The 23,238-nt window shown below is 38.2% G+C and overlaps 1 protein-coding gene across 1 annotated transcript in view; it reads right to left on the minus strand.

Annotated features, from left to right (window-relative positions):
• Window positions 1–745: 745 nt before the first annotated feature.
• LOC106870553 (uncharacterized) overlaps window positions 746–23,238 on the minus strand; it is a 23,821-nt gene continuing 1,328 nt past the window's right edge. Inside the window, exons 2-8 of the mRNA XM_089357237.1 lie at window positions 20,543–20,642; window positions 17,208–17,311; window positions 16,516–16,612; window positions 14,475–14,599; window positions 8,119–8,200; window positions 4,498–4,640; window positions 746–1,431 (exon numbers count right to left, since the gene is read on the minus strand). Of these exons, the coding sequence (XP_089213363.1) occupies window positions 1,331–1,431; window positions 4,498–4,640; window positions 8,119–8,200; window positions 14,475–14,599; window positions 16,516–16,580 (516 nt within the window). The 5' untranslated portion in view covers window positions 16,581–16,612; window positions 17,208–17,311; window positions 20,543–20,642 and the 3' untranslated portion in view covers window positions 746–1,330. The remainder of the gene's footprint in view (window positions 1,432–4,497; window positions 4,641–8,118; window positions 8,201–14,474; window positions 14,600–16,515; window positions 16,613–17,207; window positions 17,312–20,542; window positions 20,643–23,238) is intronic.

A 23,238-nucleotide genomic window follows, 5' to 3' on the forward strand; every position in this document is an offset into this window, starting at 1 on the left:
AAGCCATGCAAGTCAATCAATAGCTTGTGAGTGAAATTGGTAGATCAAAACTGAAAAATAGTTCATAGCTATGTCCATGTTGTTTGAGGTCTAGACGATTATTACCTTGTTTGGAAAAAGTGAAGGTTGGTAACAGGAAAGGCATCCAGACATAGGAAATCTGTCTCAGTGAATTCTGCCTGTCACATGCAAGCAGGTAAGAAGCTTGCCGAGCTTGACTTTGCCTTTCATCCTTTCGGGGTCGATAAATTAAGTACCAGTTGCGTACTGGGGTCGATGTAATCGACTTAATCCCTTTGTCTGTCCTTGTTTGTCTCCTCTATGTTTAGCCCCTTGTGGGCAGTAAAGAAATAAGAAGCTTGCTCCCCAACCACATGGTTCTGGGTTAAGTCCCACTGTACAACACCTTGGGCAAGTGTCTCCTGCTATAACCTTGGGTTGACCCAAAGCCTTGTGAGTGGATTTGGCTGGTGGAAACTGAAAGAAGCTTGTTGTATATATATATATATATATATATATATATGTGTGTGTGTGTGTGTCCCCTCTGCTATCGCTTGACAACTGGTGCTGGTGTGTTTATGTCCCCGGAACTTAACAGCTCTGCAAAAGAGACTGACAGAATAAGTACTAGGCTTACAAAGAATAAAACCCTTTAAGGCAGTGCTCCAGCATGGCTGCAGTCAAATGACTGAAACAAGTAGAAGAATAAAAAAGAATTAAAATGATAATGATGAAAACTACAAGCAAAGTTTGATACGTTTTATTTATTTTCATTATATATTGATTTCTCTCTCTCTCACACACACACACACACTCTCTCTCTCTCTCACTCACCACACACACACACACACACACACACACACACTCTCTCTCTCTCTCTCTCTCTCTCTCTCTCTCTCTCTCTCAAACACACTTTTATAAACACCTTGATACATAAACATCCATGCATGAATCAATAAGCAAGCCTCCTCATGGTCATTTGACTTGCTGGAAATATCAGCCAAATTTTTCTCACACCAGATCCTATTATCTTAGATAGAAAAAAACAACATATATTTGATAATGTAGTTCACAATACACTATGTCTTAAAAATTAAAGATGGGCTGATTACAGCTGGAATACCTTTGGTCATGGGTTTGCTAGAGTAAGACTTACTTTAAACTAAACAACAACAATATTCACATATTCAAAAACACAAACACACAACTATATAATACTTAGATGGAACTGTAACTCAAAACACAAACTTATGAATTTATCTCCTCATGCACATACGTACACATACGCAGACACTCCCTCTAAAGCACCAAGATTCTAAAGGAGACTTATTCACAGTTGTATTGTGAATCTGGTAACCAATAGCAATGTAACAGAGTAGAGCCGGCTGACCATTTTCCCATCAAATACTGCAGGACTTGATGATGATATGACTGTAAGAAAAAAAGTAAAAAAGTATAAATAAATAAAAAAAATCCCTTTGACATCTCATCATCATTATCGTTTAACGTCCGCTTTCCATGCTAGCATGGGCTGGACGATTTGACTGAGGACTGGTGAAACCGGATGGCAACACCAGGCTCCAATCTGATTTGGTAGAGTTTCTACAGCTGGATGCCCTTCCTAACGCCAACCACTCAGAGAGTGTTCTTTTCAGCTACTTCCACCCACCCTTATAAAATGCTGGGCAGCCATGTATCTCCTTTATAGCAAGACATCTGTGCTTGTCTCTCTCTCTGTTATGCTGAAGCCTCTCAACATGACATAAAGTCATCTCCCCTTCTCAACTACTCCCCAACTCAATGAAGGTGAGAGGCTTTAATCCTGGTTTTGTTTTTGTTTTCTTTTTATCTTGCAAGCTACTTAGCAACCTCACTAGTGCCAGTGGCATGAAAAAGTGCACTCAGTACACACAGTAAAGTAGTTGGTGTTAGGAAGGGCACCAAGCCATAGAGACCATGTCAAAGCAGCCACCGGAGCTCAACAAAAGCCCACAGCTCTCCAGATGGTTTCAAGCTGTCCAATCCATGCCAGTATGGAAAACAGACATTAAATGATGATGGCGATGATGATCTAAAAGACAAAATCATATTTTGAACTGTTATTTGTTCTCCCATGTCATGTTTAATGAAATATTGCTATTGTTTTTTTATTTTAATCTTTTCATCAATGAGTGAACGCAGGGCCAATGACCCTTTACAAGGCCTCTGAGACTAATGAAGTGGGGAGGCAATGAAAAATATCCTCAAACCAGAAACTTAACCCAACTGCTTGCAACTGAATGGACCCTACTAAAGGTAAGCTGGGGTAATGTGTAGAGTACCAGACATCATTATACCATAAATAGTTTGCTGTTGTGTACAGCACTATAGATAGAGCACAGTAAAGTACTGCACTATATATAAGTGTAGAGTACTGAATTATGGTGGAGGCATGTGGCTTGGTGTTTAGGGAGTTGCACTCAGGATTGTAAGATTGTGGCTTCAATTCCTGGCCTGAGCGATGCATTGTGTTCTTGAGCAAAACACTTCATTTCATGTTGTTCCAGTTCACTCAACTGGCAAAAATGAGTAACACTGTAATGAAAAGACATCTCGTCCAGTGGGTGGGGGAATATATACACCACAGAATCCAGGAAACCAGGCTTATGAGCCTATGTCTTGGGAAAGACTTTTGAGCCTTTTTTTTTTTGACCACACTATAGATAGATTACTAAAGATATATTATAGCAAACCATATTATGGATAAATGTAGAACCACCCAATAGACAGTTTACAGTAAAATATGACACTGTAGATAAATGTAGAGTACCATACTATAGAGTACAATAGAGCAGGGTCACCAAAAGGGGTCCGAGGGATCCCCTAGGGATCGTCGAGGAATTACAGGGGGTCGAATGGGGATCGGTGTGTGAAAGACCAGCTCACCCAGATGAACTGCTTGAAATAGTTAGTCAGTGCCATGCCCATATCGTCACATTGATGTTGTCAATTTTAATAAAAGATATTCCAGCAATATGATGCATTTTTCTAACTGTGGAAGCAATTTCATAAAAATTGAAAGTTTAATACTGTATACTCGTACACGTAGTTTTAAATGTAAAAAGCGAGTCATCTTCAATAGAATTTCTTAATATACATGTATAATTTGGCTAACATTTTAATTGATAGCATCAGTACTTGGTATGCGCTTAAGATATGGTATGGCAGAGCAGGGCATTAAGATATTTTGAATGAGAAGGGTGGTCGATGCAGAAGGAGAAGTGGCTAAAGGGGGTTGATGCAGAAAGAGAAGGGGCTAAAGTGAGTCGATGGTTGAAAAAGTTTGGCAACCCCTGCAATAGAGGATTAAACATAAGATTATAAATATTTTACAGCAAGGAGAGAAAAAAAAAGGGTCTGTAATATATTGATTTCAAATTTGGGTGTAAAGCCTGCAATATAAAATCAACCATTAACTGTGCAAATAGAAATGACATATGATTCATAAATTACATATTTCTGTGATGATTTATTATTGGTAGGCAGACATCAGCAAATATATCATTATTTAGTACCGCCTGACTGGCTCCCGTAGGATTTTCGAGCGAGATCGTTGCCAGTGCCCCTGGACTGGCTTGTGCGGGTGGCACATAAAAGACACCATTTCGAGCGTGGCCGTTTTCGTGCGGGTGACACGTAAAAGCACCCACTACACTCTCAGTGGTTGGCGTTAGGAAGGGCATCCAGCTGTAGAAACTCTGCCAAATTAGATTGGAGCCTGGTGTTGCCATCCGGTTTCACCAGTCCTCAGTCAAATCGTCCAACCCATGCTAGCATGGAAAGCGGACGTTAAACGATGATGATGATGATGATGATGATTAGTCTGGGGTTCTCTTGACTGATGAGACAAAATAATGTCGAAATATCAGGTGTCCCAAAGTTCCATTATGTTAATGAAATGAGTGTGTTATGAACGCAAATTTGTTTGAAAGGAGAAGTTATTCTCCAATGACAAAACACAACACTGATTTGCATATTCATTTCTGAATTTGGCAGAACATATAAAGAATGAATATGCAAGCCATTGTATTTTCAAATTATTTATGCAGTATTTTCATAACAGTTATATATTATTTACAAACAATATGTGTTACTTCCGTAATATTTACACAGCTAATGCATTATTTAATTATTATTTATGTACAATTTGCATAATATCTATGTACTACTTACATATTACATATACAAATTCCATATCATTTGTGTTATCTCCATAATATCTATGTATTACATACTATAATTATTTCTGTATTATCTGTGTTGTTTATGTATATGAATCCAGAGATAATACAATGCCATAATGACTTACAACCAGTGTGTGTGTGTGAGAGAGAGAGAGAGAGAGAGAGAGAGAGAGAGAGAGAAGAGAGAAAGGAAGGGAGGGAGAGAGTGAGTGACAAACACTAACAAAACGAAATGTAAGAAAAATGATATATTTGATAATATCAAACCACTGACCTTTTATTTTGTGATCAGGGTCCAAAACATCAAACTTAGGGAAGTTGTCATTTACAGGATAACATTTACAATTTATTGTGTTCATTATTTTCTTCTTATCCTTTAAATTTTTTAGAATGCAATCTTTGGACTCCTGGACTTGTCTGGAATAAAAGTATAACTTCAGTTAACAGAAAAGACATCGACATTATCAGCATTTTAATGTCATTTTTTTAATGCTTGTATAGGTTGGATGAAGTTTATCGAGGCAGATTTTTCTATGGATGGATGCTCTTCCTGCTGCTAACCCTCACCATTTCCAAGCGAGGTAATATTTCTCCATGGCTAGACATGTTCTTGCAGAATATTAGAAACGAATGGACACTACTTATATGACAGTAACAACCATTTTACAACTATCAAAACAAAGAAACACAAACACACACATCTATCTATCTATCTATCTATTTATCTATATATATATATATATATATATATATATATATATATATATAATGATATTAGGGACAAAATCCAAAATTACAGGTAAAAACTCAATTAAAATCAATTTATAAAAAATTAAAATTAAATTGAGCTTTACAAATAAAAATATATAAATATATAGTTTTAGGGAAAAGAACTAAGTTTCATGAACTCATCGATGAAAATCCACTATCACATATAGAAAAATTAACAATTAAAAGCACAATAAATGAGTATAATATAAAACAAAGTAAATATCATAAGATAGTGATAAATATCATGTGATAGTGGATTTTCATCGATGAGTTCATGAAACTTGTTTTTTTCCCTAAAACTATATATATATATATGTATATATATATATATATGTATGTGTATATATATATATATATATATATATATATGTGTGTGTGTGTGTGTGTGTGTGTGTGTGTGTGTATATATATATATATATATATGATGGGCTTCTTTCACTTTCTGTCTACCAAATTCACTCACAAGGCTTTGGTTGATCTGGGACTGAACCCAGAATCATGATTATATATATCTTGATAATATATATCTTAAGAAACTGAATATACATATATCTAAGGTCAGCAGAAGATACTTTACCTCTTATTAGTTTCATTGTGTAGGTATAACTAAGTCATCCAATGATGTTTCTATTTGCATATCATTGTGGAAGGAAAGACTGGCAGATATTTCACCAATGCGAACAGAAAATCTTTCAATGAGCTTAGTGTCCACAGTGTGTGAATGGAAATTTCGTAATTGATTCCATGTTCAATTTGGCATAACCAGAGGTGCAAAAAGTGAATTGAAGACAATTTAGAATATCCTTTATTTTTTTATGATTGTGGAACTGTTCTAGCCATAAATAAATTTGTTTGTTTGCCTATTATCAGATTCACTCTGTTCTTTCAATGATTTTAGAAATAACACAAAGAATACATTGAACTATGTAAAAACTGGAAAGCTCTGATATAGTCATGAAATGATAATTACTTCAAATTTTGACACAAGGTTTGCTATTTCAGAGTGTGTAAATTGATGTTATCCATTCTAGTAATGAACTGACTCTTGCTTTAATGACTCCAAAAGGATGAAAGGCTAAGTCAACCTCGGTGTATTGTTTCAAATTTAGACGCAAGACTATCAATTTTGGTAGGAGACGTTTAATTGACACCAACAGCTCTGAACGTGACCGATATTGTATTTTATTAACCTCCAAAATATGAGAGGCAAAGTTGACATCCATAGGATTTGAACTCAGAATAAAAAACACCCCAGAAAAACTACTGCAAGACATGTTTATCTGATGCTCCACTGCCTTTAGTTGTTTCCAATATAGGAACAAGGCCAGAAATTTAGGGGAAGGACTTAGTTGATTAAATCGATCCCTGTACCTGACTGGTCCTATATTTTATTGACTCTGGGTAAAAGAAAGGCAAAGCAGACTTCGAGTACTTTATTAATACTTTTCAACCATCACCAACTGATCGTCATAATAACGTTAATTGAATTATTGTTTCGAGAGAGAGAGAGTAATTGTTATCATGTTAATGTCAATGATTAAATGTGTCACCAGTTCAGTTATATACGCTAGCATTCAGTCTCTTTTTGCTAGGAGAGAAGTTTTGAAATTATTTACGTTTTTTTTAAGTTTGAATAATAATAATGGAAAGTGACGTCTCTTTTTTTTCCAGTCTAAGGGAGATAATTCGTTTCTTCTGGCAGTGAATCGAAACGCTAAAGTGTATGCTGATTTAAACACTTTTTGTTCGTTTTACTCGCGTTTTTCAACCTGGGGTAATAGAAGTCTAAAGTTCCACACTGTGGAATTGAATCCAAAACTTCTTGTTTGCAAAGCAGAATTCTTAACCACACAGCCATACATACATTAAATTAAATTTTGCAAAATATACATTCTTACATTCACATTCTTATATAAATGTGTGTTCATGTAATGATGTACTCAATATCCTGAGATAGAGTTTGAGTTAATTAAGATATGTGTTGGGCATAAGAATTAGATGCAGTGTGCAAGAGAGAAGACTGCACTGGCTTGGTCATGTGATGCATATGGAAGTAGACAGTTGCATACAGAAGTGCCGGTCAGTGGATGAAACTTATGGAAGAGAGAGACCCAGGAAGACATGGGACGAAGTATTGAAGGCTGATCTCAAGGCACTAAGCTTTATGAAGGAGATGATCAAGATATGTGGCACGTTGCTGTACTGAAGAAGACCCATCAGCCACAGCAGAACTGATACTGGCATTGGTGCCTCATAAAATGCACTCGTACTGGGGTCACATTAAAGCACTCAGTACACTCTGTGGAGTAGCTGGTGTTAGGAAGGGCAGCCAGCCACAGAAAACATGCCAGAACAGAACAATGTAACCTGGTGCAGCCTCTGGCCTTAACAGCTCCGGTCAAACTGTCCAGCTCGTGCCAGCATAGAAAACAGATGCTAAATAATGATGATGATGATTAATGTTCAATTAAATGGGAATAAACTAGAAGCAACCTAATTTATTTACACATATTCTTTTACTTGTTTCAGTCATTTGACTGCGGCCATGCTGGAGCACCGCCTTTAGTCGAGCAAATCGACCCTAGGACTTATTCTTTGTAAGCCTAGTACTTATTCTATCAGTCTCTTTTGCTGAACCGTTAAGTTACAGGGACGTAAACACACCAGCATCAGTTGTCAAGCGATGTTGGGGGACAAACACAGACACACACACACACACACACACATATATATATATATATATATATATATATATATATACGACGGGCTTCTTTCAGTTTCCATCTACCAAATCCACTCACAAGGCTTTGGTCGGACTGAGGCTATAGTAGAAGACACTTGCTCAAGGTGCCACGCAGTAGGACTGAACCCGGAACCATGTGGTTGGTAAGCAACTCCTGCACCTATACTTACCACACAACCACTCCTGCGCTAGCAGTTTCTTGCAACAAATACATCTAAATAACATTTTTTTTTCATGGGCCTTTTAAATACTACTGTAAGTAGATCCCCAATTTACTATTTTGCTGGCATGGACCCCACAAAATCTTATATGAACTCTTGTTGAGAATCACTGGTAAGAAAGAGAGTAAAAAAATGTGAATATTTAGATTTTCAAACTTACTTGCATATTTCATTTGTCCATTCTTTCAAATCTTGTAATATATTCCACTTAGTAACACAGTCGTTAGCAGATGGTATATTACCTGGTTAGAATAATATGTAATACATATATGATGAAAAGCAATTATAAACATATGTAAGTACAATAGACACAGGAGTGGCTGTGTGGTAAATAGCTTGCAGAAATTTGTGAATAAAAGGAAGCGTCAGAGAGAGGGAGTCCACACCTGTACTAAGGATCCGGACTGGCCTCCGCAGGTGTCTGCGGAGGTCATGTCGAGTAGGCACATAAGTGCGTTGGTGAATTCCTTCCCCCTCGGCGAATTCAGTATTGAAAAGTGGCCCGACCCAGACCCATCGTTTTGCTTGAGAGAAGCGAAGGCTATATCGGGCGAAAAAACCTAAGAGGACGAGTGCCTCATATTGTGTAATGAAAAATCCTAAGAGGCAAATGCCTTAATTTATGACTTTTTATGTACGAGGTTCATAATCTCAATGTGAAAATTTAATTTTATAAAGAACAGTGTTATAGAGAAGCAAAGTTCGGCGGGCGGCTTTTGCCTTCTCTCGTTATACCATCATATTTATCATCCATTTCATCTCATTAATGTTTTTGTCCAGCCCGTAGCTACTCTCTGTGTACTGCCTTTATGGCAAATTGAAATGAAATAAAGTAGCTTGCTTACCAACCACATGGTTCTGGGTTCATTCCTACTGCATGGCACCTTGGGCAAGTGTCTTCTACTATAGCCTCGGGCCGACCAAAGCCTTGTGAGTGGATTTGGTAGACGGAAACTGAAAGAAGCCTGTCGTATATATGTATATATTCTTTTACTTGTTTCAGTCACTTGACTGTGACCATGCTGGAGCACCACCTTTAGTCGAGCAAATCGACCCCAGGACTTATTCTTTGTAAGCCTAGTACTTATTCTATCGGTCTCTTTTGCCGAACCGCTAAGTTACGGGGACGTAAACACACCAGCATCGGTTGTCAAGCGATGTTGGGGAGGACAAACACAGACACAAACATATACACACACATCATCATCATCATCATCATCGTTTAACGTCCGCTTTCCATGCTAGCATGGGTTGGACGATTTGACTGAGGACTGGTGAAACCGGATGGCAACACCAGGCTCCAGTCTGATTTGGCAGAGTTTCTACAGCTGGATGCCCTTCCTAACGCCAACCACTCAGAGAGTGTAGTGGGTGCTTTTACGTGTCACCCGCACGAAAACGGCCACGCTCGAAATGGTGTCTTTTATGTGCCACCCGCACAAGCCAGTCCAGGGGCACTGGCAACGATCTCGCTCGAAAATCCTACAGGAGCCAGTCAGGCGGTACTGGCAACGGCCACGCTCAAAATGGTGCATCTCATGTGCCACCCGCACAAGAACCAGTCCAGGGGCACTGGCAACGATCTTACTTGGCTTGCCGGGTCTTCTCACGCACAGCCCATTTCCAAAGGTCTCGGTCCGTAGTCATCGCCTCGGTGAGGCCCAATGTACGAAGGTCTTGCCTCACCACCTCAGCCCAGGTCTTCCTGGGCCTACCTCTTCCACGGGTTCCCTCAACTGTTAGGGTGTGGCACTTTTTCACGCAGCTATCCTCCTCCATTCTCACCACATGTCCATACCAGCGCAATCGTCTCTCTTGCACGCCACAACTGATGCTTCTAATGTTCAGCTTTTCTCTCAAGATACTTACACTCTGACGGGTATTCACATTGACATTACACATCCAACGGAGCATACTGGCTTCATTCCTTGCGAGCTTACGTATGTCCTCAGCAGTTACAGCCCATGTTTCACTGCCATGTAGCATGGTTGTTCGTACGCATGCGTCATACAGTCTGCCTTTTACTCTGAGTGAGAGTCCCTTTGTCGCCAGCAGGGGTAAGAGCTCTCTAAACTTTGCCCAGGCTATTCTTATTCTAGCAGCTACACTTTCAGCGCACCCACCCCCACTACTAACTTGGTCGCCCAGATAGCGGAAGCTATCGACTACCTCTAGTTTTTCACCCTGTAATGAGATAGAAGTTGTTTCCTGTTTGTTTGCAGTCTTTATTGCACCTGAACATCTGCCACAAACAAAAACTAACTTGCTAGTTAACCTGCCTTTGATGTTGCTGCACCTCTTATGTGTCCATAGCTTGCACCGGGTACATCTTATAGAGTTACTACCTACTCCTTTTCTACATACTGAGCAGGGCCATCTACCTGAAGGGGTTTGTGTTTTATCTACCTTCCTACTTATTAGGATTTTGGTTTTAGCTAGGTTGACTCTAAGGCCCTTCAATTCTAGACCTTGCTTCCACACCTGAAACTTCTCCTCTAGTTCTGATAGTGACTCCGCAATTAGGGCAAGGTCATCAGCATAGAGGAGCTCCCAGGGGCAACCTGTCTTGAACTCCTCTGTGATTGCCTGGAGGACTATGGTAAATAATAGGGGGCTGAGGACGGAACCTTGGTGGACCCCTACCTCTACCCGGAATTCATTGCTGTACTCATTTCCAACCCTCACCTTACTGGCCGCATCTCTGTACATGGCTCGCACAGCTCTCACTAGCCATTCTTCTATCCCAAGTTTCCTCATTGACCACCAGATAAGGGGTCGGGGGACCCTGTCAAAGGCTTTCTCCATGTCAACGAAAGCCAGGTACAGAGGTTTATCCTTGGCTAGGTATTTCTCTTGCAACTGTCTCACTAGAAATAAGGCATCAGTAGTGCTTTTACCTGGCACGAACCCAAACTGCATCTCATCTAAATTGATTCGCTCCCTAATTAGTTGGGCTATGACCCTCTCTGTAACTTTCATAACCTGATCTAACAGCTTGATGCCTCTGTAATTATTTGTATCTAAAGCGTCCCCTTTACCTTTGTAGCAGTTGACTATGATGCTGCTACACCAGTCATAGGGTATGACTCCTTCGTGTATCACCTGGTTCGTAATATGGGTGACTAGGCTATAGCCAACACTGCCAGATATTTTGAGCATCTCTGCAGTGATTCCTGATGGGCCGGGGGCTTTCCCGGTCTTCATACTCTTAATTGCTTTATCTACCCTGGTACTATCAACTCGGATAGCTGGTCCCTCTATTGGGTCGACATAAGGCAGGCTCTCTTTCTCCCATTCATTCTCTTTATTAAGCAATCTATCGTAGTGGCATCTCCAGACCTCTTTCTTTGCATCCTCATTTAATGCAAGCGTACCATCATCCATGCGAACACATTTCTCTCCTACAACATCACTATTCTCTCTCCTACACTGTCTTGCAACCCGAAATACCTCGAGTCTTTGGTCCTCACGGCGCAGAACATTGGCAAATCTTTCCTTATCTGCTTCCCCTCTGGCTAAATAAACCTGTCGCCTAGCCTCCCTTCTGGCACATTGGTACAATTCCCTGCTACCACCGTTCTTCCAGTCCTTCCAAGCTTGTTTCTTTTGTCTAATAGCCCTGTCTACCTCCTTGTTCCACCACCACGTTACTCTGGGTTGGGAGGGGACCTTACACCACCCACAAATCTGGTCATACATATATATATATATATATATATATACTTATATACGACAGGCTTCTTTCAGTTTCCGTCTACCAAATCCACTCACAATGCTTTGGTCGGCCTGAGGCTATAGTAGAAGACACTTGCCCAAGGTGCCACGCAGTGGGACTGAACCCAGAACTATGTGGTTGGTAAGCAAGCTACTTACCACACAGCCACTCCTGCACCTATATATATGTGTCTGTGTTTGTCCCCCCAGCATCGCTTGACAACCGATGCTGGTGTGTTCACGTCCCCGTAACTTAGCAGTTCAACAAAATAGACCAATAGAATAAGTACTAGGCTTCCAAAGAATAAGTCCTGGGGTCATTTTGCTCGACTAAAAAGGCAGTGCTCCAGCATGGCCGCAGTCAAATGACTGAAACAAGTAAAAGAGTATATAAATACATGTGAGTCTACAATGTAAATATATACATTTATGAGACCGTAAAGTCAGGAGGTATGAGAGGCGGTTTTTATATATTACTCATGAAATAATTTCATTGATTGGATCTTCTGGATTTTCAGTTACATGGACACCCTACATTACACTTCTTTGTAATCAATTACTATGTCAACTGATAGCCGAGTCCATAAGAGGAGCTTCATAGATTAGCAGCATGATGCTCTGAATCTGCTCATTTATATACATTTATGTATTTTAAGAAATATATGATAGTACAGAAGTTCTGTCTTCATATTGCTTTCCAGGAGAGGGATAGGTTGATTTGATTGACCCCCACCCCCCAGTGCTCAACTGGTACTTATTTTATTGACCCTGAAAGGACAAAAGGCAAAGTTGACCTTGGTGGAATTGATATTAAGACGGATGAGATGCCACTAAGCATTTTGCCCGGCTTACTAATGATTCTCTCTTCACGTTGATATCAATCTCTTTATATTAATACTAATCTCTCTTCAAACCTCAGTGGTTATCAAGGTTCTGCATAGTTTGGCCTTTGCAATCTCAGTGAAACATCTACTGTTCGAGCTGCATTCTATTCTAACTGTGACCGTTGCATCTTTTCGCAAACAGTGCATTCAATGTGTTCCTCCATTTTTCAAATAGAATAGCAATGATTTGAAGAAGTGTGTGATTGAGAAAATATCCCTCACGACACAACATTCTACCAATCCTTTAGCATTTAAATCAGTCACATCCAGTCCAAATATCCTACTTGTTTCATGTTCAAATTAGCCACATCCAGCCCCTCACACCTATCTTACAATGTCATTCTTAAAATAAACAATCACATTATTAAAATCCCAAAGCTATGGAGATAATGCATGATTAAGTCAAAACAAAGCATTACATTTGACAGAGTAATCTAAATGCTAAAGGGTTAAATGGATCTGTACATTTATACACGTTTATATAAACTGCTGGAAAAAAACCCCCAAACAAACTAATCTATGTATACTGACTTACGAGGTGCATTCCAGAAGTTTTGAGACTTTCTTTCAGAAGCAGCAGTTACAACTGTCCTTGATTATTGTAATTTTAGTATATCATTACTATACATCTAATAAGCTGACCTGCCAACTTCTGTTATTCCAGATTGAATGAGAAGGCTTTAACATCACTTTCTACACACCTTATTAAACACTGTTTTTCATAGCTGACTAATTTGCAGAAAGCAGTCAGGAAGACAATTTGGAAGGTTTCTGTGCAATAATAAAGTTTTGTGTTGAACTCATCAAAAATTCCACAGAAACTTATGAAATAACTTTTGTGAGCCAAGCATCTGATTTCCACTAGCACAAGAGACCAGGCAAAGCAAATCCACCAGGAAGCTTATGGTGATACCCATTTACCCATTTTTGACAACATGCACATACCTACACCCACTGGCTACCTTCTGGTCGGATGGTCAACAAAGAGTGCTTTATAGAGGTTTTGAGGAATTTTGGAAAGAGATTCTCACGACTCTCTGTCACCATCTAATTCCATTATTATGAATTTGAATCAGGAGCTTGAGTGAATCTTTCATTAGCTGATTATACAACCATGAAGGTGGTTGGTCCCCTATGGAAGCGCTGCAGTTACTTTCTTGATAAAGCTTGGTGATCCTGACCACTGGTCATCTAGGATTCCTCCATTCAGTACCATTGGTTCAGTTAAGCTCTTCTGCTACCTTTTCACAATCCACCATGCTGTATCCCTGGTAGGGTGACTGAATGGGTGCTATGTCTTGTCAAAGGGCAGCTTGTAACTATGCAGGGTATGGTCATCACTCCATGAAGTATTTTCAAATACCCGTATACCTGTTCAAAATACCCACATGCCCATATAGCCTCCCTATTCCAGATTTTTTTAAAGTTCTTTTAAACGCTTAATATGTTGGAAACAAACTCCAGCACACCATGATATCTTTGTGGAAGATATAAAGTATTAAATTAAAAGCCTAGATCTGTCGGTCAGCTTTGTTTTTATTTCTATAATTGGTTGATTGGTTAAAAACAGATTGAAAATCAACAATGAGTGCCAGAGCCGTACTGAATTAGAAAGTTAGAGAGTTAGCTTGGTGGAGCCCCCATTCCTCTCCAAACTACATCCTGTACCTACAAGAGTTGAACTTAGTACTACAAAAGCTAATGGAAACATTTGTGAAGTTCATTATGTTACAGTCACTTGCTATGTGGTACCTAATTACAGTTAAGTAGACTGAGACAATGACATGATTTAGTGTCAGGATAGAAACTTCTGATCTTAGTGTTAATTCTTCAGCATCTTATGCACTTGACTGTTTGTACTTGCTCTTTTAGTTTATATAAGATTGTGAGTTAACTATAAAAAAAAAACAGTGCTTACCACTATTGTTTTCAAGAGCATTCTCATGGCTAAAAAGAGGAAAAATCCTTAATGCCTGGTTTTGTGTTATAGAACAGCCTGGTCTTGATTTAGATGAAATACATTGGTAAAATTCATTATATTTCCTGGGAGAGAGTGATAAAAATGTAGGAATAAAACGGAAATTTTCAATAGCAAAAATCAATGAGATAAACAGGTATGTATTTTTACATATATCTGTATAATATAATAAAATAGTATATGAATATTTGTAAAATACTCATTCTGCATAAATCAGACAGAATTTGTCAAGGCAAATTTTCTACAGCTGGATGCCCCTTCTATTGTTTCAAGGTAAGGCAATATGTCCCCATGACCAGACATGTTTTCACAGAAGATTGGAAATGAAGGATACTGATTATATGACAGTAACACATTTACAATTATAATGATGATGGTGGTGGTGTTGATAACAAGAAGTATAAATCATTCTGAAGATGTTCAATTACAGCTTATAAAGTCAGGATTTCAAAGCCTGTTCAAACCAAGATATACAAGTCTCAATATACAGCAAAGTACTCTTCCTGTGCATGCTGTTGTAGTCACTAGTGTTTTATAGCCTTCTCTACTGGAAAGACAGACATTGAAAACCCAAATAAACGTGATCAGTTCTTCATCTGAAACTAAATCTTTACCTAACTATTACTTTTACTATTACAGATGAAAAGTAGTAGTTGTAGATGTCAACCAGGTAAACTGAAGCAAGTAGCAGGGGATTATATTCTTTGCCTTATGTCAAGGCACCATCATAGCAATTATTCATGTAAAATATCATAAAGACATGGTTAGGTGCAGATGGTTTATTAAGAAGGTTACTTATCAAAACCACTTAGCTCTGGGTTCAGTCCCACAGTGTGGCAACTTGGGTAAATGTCTTCTACTACATCCTTAGGCTGACCAAAGCCTTGTGAGTGGTAAATGGAAACTGAAAGAAGCCTATATATATATATATATATATATGTTGTTGTTGTTGGCACTCCGTCGCTTACGATGTCGAGGGTTCCAGTTGATCTGCTCAACAGAACAGCCTGCTCGTGAAATTAATGTGCAAGTGGCTGAGCACTCCACAGACACGTGTACCCTTAACGTAGTTCTCGGGGATATTCAGCATGACACAGTGTGACAAGGATGACCCTTTGAATTACAGGCACAACAGAAACAAGAAGTAAGAGTGAGAGAAAGTTGTGGTGAAAGAGTACAGCAGTGTTCACCACCATCCCCTGCCGGAGCCTCGTGGAGCTTTGGGTGTTTTCGCTCAATAAACACTCACAACACCCGGGTCATTGCGCCTCCACTATATATATATATTATTTCTCCATGGTCAGGTGTGTTCTCACAGAATATTGGAAATAAAATTACATTTCTTGTATGACAGTAACAGTCATGTATAACTGTTATGTGATGTCAAGACATGTCCTGACATTGCATAATAGTTGTAAATGATTGTCATTCATACTAGCAGGGTAATTTTATTTCCAATATTCTGTGAAAACATATCTGGCCATGGAGAAATATTGCTCAGAAACAGACGTGGGTTAGTGACAGGAAGGGCACCCAGCTGTAGAAATTCCATCTCAATAAACTCCATCTGAGCTACGCAAACATGGGAAAGTGGACTTTAAAACAATGATGATGATGAATCTCATTAGGACATCAATTAATACTTTATCTTCATGTAGTGAGTACAAATGAATGAATTTTATAACAAATCAAACAGCCACCCAGGATTTCCTATGGCTTGTCACTAGTACTGTGGGTATTAATGTGAGTATGAGAATGTGCCCAGGGTCAAAACACTTACCTGTAGATAGAGAAAAGTTTCAAGTAAAATCCTTACTTTAACAAAGCCACAAAATATGAAAGTGAAAGCAAGGAATTTAGAGTCCATGAAAACTAAGGACAATCTACACTGGCAAATAGTGAAGCAAAATAGTTTATTTTCCTTTGTAAATTATATGAAATTATGGTAATACATTCCTACACTTGACAATGGATGACTTACCAACTTTTAGCTGTCTTTCTAGTAATATCATTATTAGCTTTCAAAAAGCCCCAACAGTTGCTCATCTGATTCAGTAGTTCACTTTTCGTTTTACATTCTGAAAAGAAAGAAAAAACAACAAAGATAGTAGTGACACAATCTAATTTATCTTTTTCACTTATTTATAACTCTTTATGTATTGAGCAGAGCTCCTTGTTGTAAGCATCAAGCCATGTCAATGTCACAAATCTGTGATGACCTATAATAGTCATGGTCACAGCCATCCCCTCCTCTGATTCATCATCATCATCGTTTAACGTCCGCTTTCCATGCTAGCATGGGTTGGACGATTTGACTGAGGACTGGTGAACCAGATGGCTACACCAGGCTCCAATTTGATTTGGCAGAGTTTCTACAGCTGGATGCCCTTCCTAACGCCAACCACTCCGAGAGTGTAGTGGGTGCTTTTACGTGCAACCGGCACGAAGGCCAGTCAGGCAGTACTGGCAACGGCCATGCTCAGAATGGTGTATTTTACGTGCCACCTGCACAGGAGCCAGTCCAGCGGCACTGGCAACGATCTCACTTGAATGTTTTTATACGTGCCACCGGCACAAGTGCCAGGAAGGTGACGCTGGGCACAGGTGCCATCACAATTTTGCTTTCTGATTAATTAATATATAAAATAAGTAACACAAGAAATATAAACTAACCTAGTTTACATATTTCAGTTGCTGCAACACTCAAAAAGTTTCCTAGAGGAAGATTTTCCAATTCGGGACATGAATTGTAAATGTGTGTACAATGATCATACTCGCTGGAATTAAATAACAACATTTATTACAAACATAAAATTTAGAAGGAACTGGTTACATTGTTGGGTAGGAGCAATTAAAAGTTTCTTTTGTGATTGTGTGCCAATGGTTTTGAGACTGGAGGTGTGTAGAAGGAACAGTTGGGAGAAAGTTTGTGACATGCATGAAATGTACAGTTAGAAATGAATCATAAGGCAAATGTAGTTTTTTTTTTAATCAGCAGGGATTGCTGCTAAATAAGCTGTCTTGATTGAGGAGAGGTGGGTAGGAAGATCCAGTAATGGACCAGAAGTGCTTATATGGGATTGTTAGCATGTTGTAAGGTGTACAAAAGTATCCTTTAGTTTCCTGGTGGTCATCTTGATAGTGTTGTGGAAAGGGAGAGAACAAGTCCCAAAAACTTCCACTAGTAGAGGTGAGTGCTGTAGGTGGCATCCTATATACTACTGTAGTACAAATGTGAGTAAGTCACTTACTCAAGGGCTTATGTTGTGGTTATGTGAAGAGACTTGGTTATGTGAAGAGACTTGGTTGTGTGAAGAGACTTGGTTATGTGAAGAGACTTGGTTCTATGAAGAGACTTGTGAAGGGTTTATGTTGTGGTTAAAGATTCAGTTTCAGATGGAGAACTGATCAAGTTTATTTGGGTTTTCAATGTCTGCCTTTCCAAATTTCTTTATTCAATTAACAACAGAACCAAAACAGCTAAGTAAACTTCTACTACCAACCTAGCAGTAAAGTTATCAAACTGAAGAGATTTAAAAATATTAAAACTTTACACACACACACACTTCCCTCTTGAAGTCCAGAAAATATATTTCAGTTCTAATCAATAGCTTGATTCTCAACAAAACTTAAATAAGACCCATAGTAGAATACTGCTTCCATATCTGAGATGGTGCTGTTACTTGCTATACATATAAATGTTCCAGTCAACAACATCCAAAGAAAGGTTATTTGATTAATTGGCATGGAGTCAGTCATTAATACTCCAAGTTCTAACCTACAGAAGATCAGTTTCTTCATTTTTCCTCTTCTACAATGGTCTCAACACCTCAGAGTTTACTCAGTTATGGTCACCTCATGTCAAGCTCGCCAATCAGATAAACTGAGTTCCTTTTCTTTTAGGCCAAGGGTTCTCAACCGTTTTTTATCCATGGACCCCTCTGATTACTATTTCATTCTGGTGGACTCCCATAGCCATTCAATGTTTAAAAACTAGTTATATAGAAACTTCTTTCAAAATTCCTATTTTGTTTGTTACACACTTACTTGTGTAGGTTGAACTATGTAGAATGTTAGAGAAAGAAACCTAGCTGTTTCTTGCAATACATACTAATACATACATCTTAGCAACATTTTTTTAGGAGCCTATAAAATACAATTGTGGATCCCCAATTTACTATTTTGTTGTGTGGACCCCCTAAAATCTTATATGGGCCCTCAGGGGCTATATGGACCCCAGTTGAGAACCACTGTTTTAGACCCTACACTAATCACTTTCCCCAATCTTTCCTCCCAAGTATGTCAACCTTTAATAATTTCCTTCTACAGACGCTGATTTGAAGAAGTTCAAGTTAAACATCAGCCACATCAACCTGACCTTTCTATTGAAGGGTCCTAAGATGGTGATGGGCACAGTCCCTTCCTTCTGACCAAAACCATAAAAAGTAAAAAGTTTAAATTGAAAAAATTCAGTTATTTATAGAAACAACAGAAAGTTGAAAGCTGACTAGGAATAATGGTGACATGGGCAGAATAAAGCTTATCTCTCGGAAGTAGAAAATGTGTTTCAGTCATATAGATGAGGGAGAAAGAGAGAAAGAGATGGTGTCCAGTCAATTCGTTGACGGTGAGGGAGAAAAAGAGAAAGAGATGGTGTCCAGTCAATTCGTTGACGGTGAGGGAGAAAGAGAGAAAGAGATGGTGTCCAGTCAATTCATTGACGGTGAGGGAGAAAGAGAAAGAGATGGTGTCCAGTCAATTCATTGACGGTGAGGGAGAAAGAGAAAGAGATGGTGTCCAGTCAATTCGTTGACGGAAATTTGTCATAGTTTAATTTGTCCCCAGTCAATTCGTCAAGATAGAAAAATGGAAGAATGAATATCTGAATAAAAAAAAAAAATTTATTTTAAGGTTTGCTGTATTACATATTCATTTTATCTTAAAATTTAAGATTGTGTGTAATTGCTTTTAGAAAAATTTTTTGGCTTGGATCACATTTTTCCATGTACTTTTTTTTGGCTTGGTTCTACTCCTTGCATAAACTTCTGTAATTTGGTACTGGCAAACCTTTCCTCACATTTAATCACATCAATAAGTTTCCAAATATTTGGATGACTAATATTCACTGTCATTTTCAGCGCGCTGTGGTAGGTTTCTAAACTATTTGTAGTATGAGCAATCAACGTCATACATCAATCCCAAACATTCCATATAGATAATGGAAATGGAAGTTCAAGGTGTCGCCTCCTCTGTCCTCTTTCTCTAGGTCAGTGGTTCCCAACAGCGGCCTCCCAAACTTTTTATTTAAATAAGTTTTCTCACGGACCCCTTTTAATATGCTTGTCCTTATGTATATATATATATATATATATATATATATATATATATATGAAGTTTTAAATTTAGCTCACGGACACCCAGTGCTACCTTTGCGAATCAACTGGGGGTCTGCAGACCCCTGGTGGTTCGCTGCTCTAGGTAGTCCTATATAATTATTTTCAAAATAGGATACAATTGACTTTGGAATATCATCATCATCTACAATTAGTTCATATCCATCTACAACATCATCAACCGGCAGTAAAGCAATGACAAAAAGGCACCGCATTTTGAGACTAAAACTGTCATCTTCGTGATATCTGCATTTTAGTCCTTCTTGCACAACATGCTTGTACACATTTTGTCCTAAATGAAACAGGCAGCATGCCAAATTCCAGAAATCCATTATGGGTGCTTTTTCAAAATCCATAATTATACTATCAGGTCCCTCATTCTGCAGTAATTCATTTATTTTGGCAAAAAGTCTATTATATGTGTCTTGACTTTTGTCAGAGAGCAATGCAAACAATTGTAGGAAATTAATATTATCAATTTGAATGTGAATTATATATAAATGAAAAAATATACTAGAGCAGCACTTAAATGCACTTAGAGAAAACCAATTGTTTGGTTGTTGGTTAGCAACAAACTGAGTTGGTCAGATGAGACTGAAAAATCCTATTACTTACCTACAAAATTCTTCTATGCCACTGGTAAATAATTTGGTAGGGACTAATTTTGCACGACAGACTTTAATTTCTTTCAATTTAGTTGAGAAATTTTGGCATTCTGAAAGAAAGATTGGTATGACATGAAAGAATTTTCAATTACCTTTGGAATGCATAGTAAACACTTAAAAAGGAACAACATGAAGGTTTCTCAAAGAGATATTTAATAGTATACAGAGATAAGATGAATGAACAGATAAAGTGCAAGATCACCAACTCTGGTCTTGATATAAAAAAATGCTGAGACTAAAAAGTTTAAGTTAAAAAGGTAGAAAGGAAGACAGGAAAAGAGTGATGGGAGGATTAAAATCTAATTTCCATTCTTACTGGGATCTTATCAGCTCTAATATAACTTGAGCTTTTATCAAAATGATTCTATCTTAATCTGATTTAATTAAGTATATTTATACACAATGAATTTATTGATTTATTCATTGTCTGTAAAAATTTTTGTTAGAGGTGTTTAACTTGCTCTGGCCTCAGCCAGTCCACTTATGCGTACCTTCCTTCATTGGACACTAAACTCCACTTGCGAAGACCTGTTGAGGCAAGTGAAATCGAAATCAAGTTAAATTCGATGACTAGCACCCATGCCAACGTCGTCTCCTTCATTGGACATGAAACTCAGCTTGCGAAGACTTATTGGGGCAAGCGAAAGCGAAATTGTGATGGCACCTGTGCCCAGCGTTGCCTTTCTGGCACTTGTGCCCGCAGCATATGAAAGAACTTTTGAGCGAGATTGTTGCCAGTGCCCCTGGACTGGCTCTTGTGCAGGTGGTACATAAATACACCATTTCGAGTGTGGCCGTTGCCAGTACCTCCTGACTGGCCTTCATGCCGGTGGCATGTAAAAGCACCCACTACACTCTCTGAGTGGTTGGCGTTAGGAAGGACATCTAGCTGTAGAAACTCTGCCAAATCAGATTGGAGCCCGGTGTAGCCATCTGGTTTCACCAGTCCTCAGTCAAATCGTCCAACCCATGCTAGCATGGAAAGCGGACATTAAATGACGATGATGATAGTACTGAATTTTCCTTTAACAACCAAATGAATGAAGTTAAAGAAGCTTGTTTGCTTCCATCCAGGTTTTTAAAGAATGAATGTCAATAAAACCTCAATTTAAAAGGAATATCAAGTGATACTAACATAAGCTTTAGAGTTGTTGTTAGTGGTAATAACTAAACATTAGTATGCAATATCCATAACCATATAGATTCTAAAGGATGATTGTTGATATCAGAGCAGCTGCATGCAATGATGGGTTTTATTATGCTTACTAACTTTAAAGGTGTTATATTAAATTATAAGTTAACTAGCAGAAATACCCAGCTTTGCCCGGGTTAAAGAGAATAATGAAATCTAAAAACGCCCGTCTAGACCTACGGCAACCCTCAACTGTTAGTTTGCTACGATACCATATTTCTACATTAATAACTCTCCAATCCATGCCCAGCATGGAACATAGACATTAAGTGGAATGCCAGTCCTCTCATCTAGGAGGGCCTTGAAATCAATGTTACCAACTGGGGACTATGTGTGTCGTAGTGATAATAAAAAGGACCCAAAGGAGGTCTGCAACGAAATAATTTTACTCAACACTTTGCAAGTGAACCAGTGGAGGCAAAAGATGTGTCTCATTTACTTGACAATTTATGCACCACATTGCAGGAAAATCACAATGAAAGTATATCTGAAAGGGTAGTCTTACACTGTTGTACCGTTGAATTACAAATAATACTCATCTGTTTATGTTTCGGGTTAAAATTTCATCAACATCAAAAAATATATGAATTTTCATGGGAGTTATGGCCGTTATACATAGAATATAATTTCCAAATTTCATAAAGATCCGTTCAGTACTTTTGACGTAGTTTTGGATAAGAAAAACAAATGACTAATGTGTGTGTTTGTGTGCATGTGTTTGTGTGTGATGGGTGTATATATTTTATAGATATCTGTATGCATGTATATATATGTATATTTGTGTACATATTACATGTACATCTATATATATATATACATCTACACATGTGTATACATATACATGTATGCATATAGATCTATATCTATATATATATATATATATATCTATGCATATACGTGTACATATACATGTATATGTATACATATACATCTCTTTCTCTCTCTCTCTCTCTCTCTGAAAGTATCGAAATGTGATTGTTTTCAGTTAGTGGAATAACGTGTACATATACATCTATATGTATACATATACATCTCTCTCTCTCTCTCTCTCTCTCTCTCTCCTCTCTCCTCTCTCTCTCTCTCTCTCTCTCTCTCTCTTTTCTCCTCTCTCTCTCTCCTCTTTCTCTCTCTCTCTCTGAAAGTATCTGTCATTACAGTATCGAAATGTGATTGTTTTCAGTTAGTAGAATAGTTTCATTTTTAAAGTGAAAGTATTTGACATGAGTGTTTTCGTTTCACTTTTGACACGTAATACTTAAATAGTGGAGGAGATATTATGTTGCTGTGGGCTCGAACTCTGGAAGAAGTTAAAATTTTTTTTTTGACTAAAAACACAACTGGAACCCTAAGTAAGGCATCTGTAAAATTTGAATGAAATTGGTTGCGTAGTTCTCGAGTTTTAGGGATTCACACAGACAGACAGACAGACACACATTCTCATTTTTATATATATA

The sequence above is a fragment of the Octopus bimaculoides genome, chromosome 9 (genome assembly GCF_046866305.1).
Source record: "Octopus bimaculoides isolate indiv1 chromosome 9, ASM4686630v1, whole genome shotgun sequence".
Taxonomy (NCBI): domain Eukaryota; kingdom Metazoa; phylum Mollusca; class Cephalopoda; order Octopoda; family Octopodidae; genus Octopus; species Octopus bimaculoides.